This window comes from Morone saxatilis, unplaced genomic scaffold (genome assembly GCF_004916995.1).
Source record: "Morone saxatilis isolate NCDOM2014 unplaced genomic scaffold, NCSU_SB_2.0 Contig19, whole genome shotgun sequence".
Lineage (NCBI taxonomy): Eukaryota > Metazoa > Chordata > Actinopteri > Moronidae > Morone > Morone saxatilis.
The window spans coordinates 25,005,582-25,010,031 of NW_023339751.1; the positions used below are offsets into that span (position 1 = coordinate 25,005,582).

General features: G+C 42.9%; 1 protein-coding gene across 1 annotated transcript; it reads right to left on the bottom strand.

Moving 5' to 3' along the window:
* Nucleotides 1-2,508: 2,508 nt before the first annotated feature.
* si:dkey-191g9.7 (GRIN2-like protein) lies at nt 2,509-4,005 on the bottom strand. Its single transcript, XM_035663969.1, has one exon. It carries the CDS (start codon nt 3,860-3,862, stop codon nt 2,672-2,674), a length of 1,191 nt encoding a protein of 396 aa, XP_035519862.1. The 5' UTR covers nt 3,863-4,005; the 3' UTR covers nt 2,509-2,671.
* Between the last annotated feature and the right edge of the window lie 445 nt (nt 4,006-4,450).

Below are 4,450 nucleotides of genomic sequence, written 5' to 3' on the forward strand. Positions count from 1 at the left end.
TCATTCATACACATTCACACATTCTTAACCCCATATAGAACCTTTCTCTTGGTTTTTATGAAGTCCTAAAAATGACTTTTACACTCATGACCTTTCAGATAAGACAAAGATAAAATCATATACATATATTATGAGTAGAAAATCAGATTGAATTTTGATCATTTATATTGACTTACAAGCAACAAGGAAAGTTGGGAATGCTGCATGTGCAATTTGTCGTTGCAGAGAAATATGAATGTGGAGTGTGGAGGTAAAAAAAAAAATGCGAGTAAAATCAATTATTTTTATTTTATATTAAATGGCAAGAAACGATTGAAACGATGTATCGCCTGTATTATTAATTTCTATATAATAAAAAAATGTATTCATGTGATCATTAGCTTAGCCATCAGACTCATGCCGTCTAGCTCACTCATGCAACAGTTTAACAGTGTTGTTCTTTTTTGTTCTATTTGTAATTTTGGTAAACTGACCTTTGTGTTAGTTTTTACTAAGAATACTGGACCACAGAAACTATCTGACCAAAGTATTTCTTATTTTCAAAGAAGGTGATCCTGAAATGTTTACCTATGTTAAGACTCAATTTTTCACATATTTGAATGAACAGAAATCAATTTTAATTTCGAGGAACATACAATTGGATTTCAGTCCTTTTCTTGATTTCTTTTTAGTAGACAACAACCAATAGCAAAAAATATTTTGAAGTTGAATTGAGTACACATGAATTAACTTACATACAATTCAAACACCAACACAGCCAATATTACCCTACCCTGAGCCTAATCCCATAAGTTAGTCAAAGTTAAATAAAACAAAATAAAAAAAAGACAAGAGAGAATTCGCTATGGGACACTTTGGGGTACCTAATAAAGCTTATTGTGGTTTGTCAGTTGTGTAACTGACACTTGGTTTCTTTTTATTATATGAAATGTCATCCTTTTGCCATAGTGTTCCACTGGGATCTGTTCATGGACCATTTATTGTTGTTTATTGCAACTAAGTTAGTATGCTCTATTCCCCAAGAATCCAGGCATTATACAGAAAGTTTGTGAATTAGAAAGTTAGATACAGTCTTAAAATGGTTTAAATTGTTCTAATGTTGGTCTAATGTTATGTATATTTGGCAAAAATAGTGTGAAGATTGATCATGTCCCTTTATGTTCATACAGTCAAGAAGAAAATATATCCAGGACGTCTCATTTTAATCACATCCAAATTGCAAAAAAACCCCAGCAAAACAAAATCCCAAAACAAAATAAAACTCATGATATATATGCGGAAAAGAAAGATATACTGAACCCAAAAGCTTGAACCATATTTATGAAAATACAGATTAGCTAAACAAATCACATCACATGGAAGTACCTACATGTGTCCATTACTTATTCAATAAAAGACTATCATCTTGTTTCCATAGTCTGAATTCCCCAAACACATACGATATATACAGTATTAATGTATTTTGGAGGCCACAAGCTATGGAACTTCCTTCCAAAGGACATGATCAATCTATCTCAGAGTTTATTTATCTGCTACTTTTACTTTTCTTACAGTATTATTATGATACTCATTTCCTTTTTTAGTGTATGTGCACGAGTGTGCTAACAATGTTATGTTTTTGTTGTGACTGTGTAAGAGAGATGTTGATTCGATTATATGGTCGTTTTTGAAGTTGTAGACTGGGACTCTGCCAGGCGTCCATTGACATATGCGCATATCATGGCCCAGTCAGCCAGGAGGAGGGACACAAAAACCACAAATGGTGGTTTTCCACCAAATTAGCTTGGTTCGTTCAAGAGTCTTGGAACCTAGGTGCTATCTAGTTTCCATCAGTTTTGAGTGGAAACACTGTGACTGGATGCATCATCAACAGAGGGCACTGCACAATGCGCAACGACCTGTAGAATATGACACACCCACTTTGGTTCCCAAGGGAAACCTGCTGTTCTTTGGTTCACTAGATAGCACCAAGGTTCCAAGCATGAAGGAGCTAATTTGGTGGGAAAAAATTAGTGCCAGGGGGTAGAGGGAGGAGAAGGAGAAAGAGAAGGGGGGTTAACCCTAAACGAGTAAGGATTAGGGTCTGCCACTGGTTAGGGTTATGGTTATGGTTATGTTGGGTTAGGGTTAGGTTGAGGTGTCTCTGTATTGAATTACATTTTATTCCCCACTCCACACATTCACTATGAGCTTTACGAGTATTTATTGCAGGACTGTATCAGATTGCTTTACACTATACAGGTTGTTTGATTGTGTCTATGTCCTGTAGTTTATTATGAAGGCAGACACACCTGTATGGCCCTCTGAACACACTGGCAGTGCACAGCTGCAGGAATCATCTTCACACTAGTTGAAATATTGAAACATAGACAACAAATAATGAAATATAAATCTGTTGTTAGTTCTTCATTAGTCTCCTTTACAGCACATTTTTATTTTGATTTCCCTTTTTTCATAATGATAAAACATGTCATCACTAATCATCATTTCATGTGAAGTTTTCACTGATTCTGGTATGCAGGCATACCACCCCTTCTGGTAGTATGCAGATTATTCTATGTTCCGTAGACCTTCTGATCAGATGGTCATTTGAGGCTGAGGCCATGAGTAGCCGTACTAGCTACTGAACACAGTGTTCAGGTTCTGTCCCGTCCATCACTCAGAGGGCCAGTTAGTCAACAGCTGTAGTGGTGCGAGCGCAACAGGCCGGGGTTCGGATGGAGCCCATCATCCTGCTCTTCTTCCTCTGACTGCCGGTGTTCCTGCTCTGCCGGGAGGTGTTGGTGTTCTGGCGTGACAGCTTGGCCGCATGGATCGCTGTCTCCTTGATCTGCAGCTCCAGGTGTCTCTGGATGGCCAGACCCAGCTCCTCAGGGTCCACAGAGGCCCCATACACCTCCCATGTCATCCCTTCTGCATCCCACTTCACCTCTTTCACTGGGGACTTGGGAGCACCACTCGATTTCTTCCCTCCATCGCTGTCCGTGTTCGGGGTTTGGTTGCAGGCAGTGTCGCTCCTGCTCTCTGCTGCCAGACAGACCTGGGGGAACACGTGAGGTGTGATGGTCTGCCCTGTCTGCACCCCAACATCCCTCAGTACTTTGTGGGCTGTCATAGTCCCCATGTTGCGGGTCATTGTTCTGACGTGGCCAACGGGACTGCTGCAGCACTCCTCTAAACCAAAGGGCTTTTGAGATTGGGGCCCAGCACCAGGAGGCAGCGAGCTGATCCAAGAGCAGTTGAGGTTGCAGCACCGCAGCAGGTGTTTGGCATCCAGGCCTGTCTCACTGACAGAGGAGATGAGGCGAGGCAGGGTGAGGTGGTTCATCGGTGAAGGAGGTGCAGCTGCACGCTGGATGTCGCAGCTTGGCTCTAGGTGGCGTGGCAGCAGCTGGGAGGGTGCTGGGATGGGCTGGGGATGGCAGTAGGCAGCAAATGTGTCCTCAAAGTTGGCATGATGGAAATAAGAGCCGTAGCAGAGTGCCTTGTCACAGTTAGGGGGAAGATTGGCCTTTTTTTCAACACCCTCCACTTTGGCTGCTTTGGGGGACGAGACACAGACACACCGGGTCTGAGGCTGCTGTACGCCACCTTCTACACTGCTAGCCCCTCTGCAAATAGTGGTGATAATGTTGCACTGCTGCAGCTGCATGGGCTGCTTGCAGGCTAACATGGAGTGACGCTCAGCCTTATCTCCTCCATGGTAAGCAGGTCCATGAGTCTCACTGTCTTGAGCCGGGGGTGCCACTCCCTGTGTAACCAGAGGTAAATCCCCTGAGGGAATCCTGTGAACAGGCAGGGAGGCTGGCTTTATGCTCTGCACTGTTCTGCCAGCCTGAGGGTTCTCATTGATTGCATTCATGACTATCTTGTGGTGAGGTGAGGGTGTCTCAGCCAGACTATGGGGGTGGCTTGAAGCCCTGGAGGGCACACAGTTTTCAGATGGGCTTTGTTTTTGTTCACCAGGCTCTCCACCAACCACTAGACTGCTGTGATTATTTTCTCTGGCAGGAGTTGCCGAATGTTCTTTACAGATCTCACTGACGGCCTCCTTCAGCTCCTCCTGGCAGGTGTAGCCTGGTCCTCCTGCCAGTTTGGAAGGTGTTTTTGCCTGTGTAGAGCTCTTGGAGCGGTCAAAGAGCGGCTGACCAGAGAGGGATGATTCCAAGGAAACAGCTCCCCCCAGTGGGTACAGCTCAGTCACAGGATGCCCAGCCGCTGCCATGGTTCACCTTTAAGAACAAATAAAACACACAGTGGATGTCTCACACTTGATCAGCAACACAACACACACAGAGCACAGAAAATGCCATAATCGATCAATTTTGTAGCAGTTTTGTATGAAGAATTTAAGAATAACTATTGCTTACTGTATTGCTCCATTGATATTGGGTAATTTTTTTCCTTATGTAATGTAAAAAAAACGTTTGTACATAATTAGGCCTATTTT

Excerpts from the sequence above, each read along its gene's own strand:
- si:dkey-191g9.7 (XM_035663969.1), bottom strand. The coding sequence starts at position 3,862 with ATGAATGCAATCAATGAGAACCCTCAGGCTGGCAGAACAGTGCAGAGC.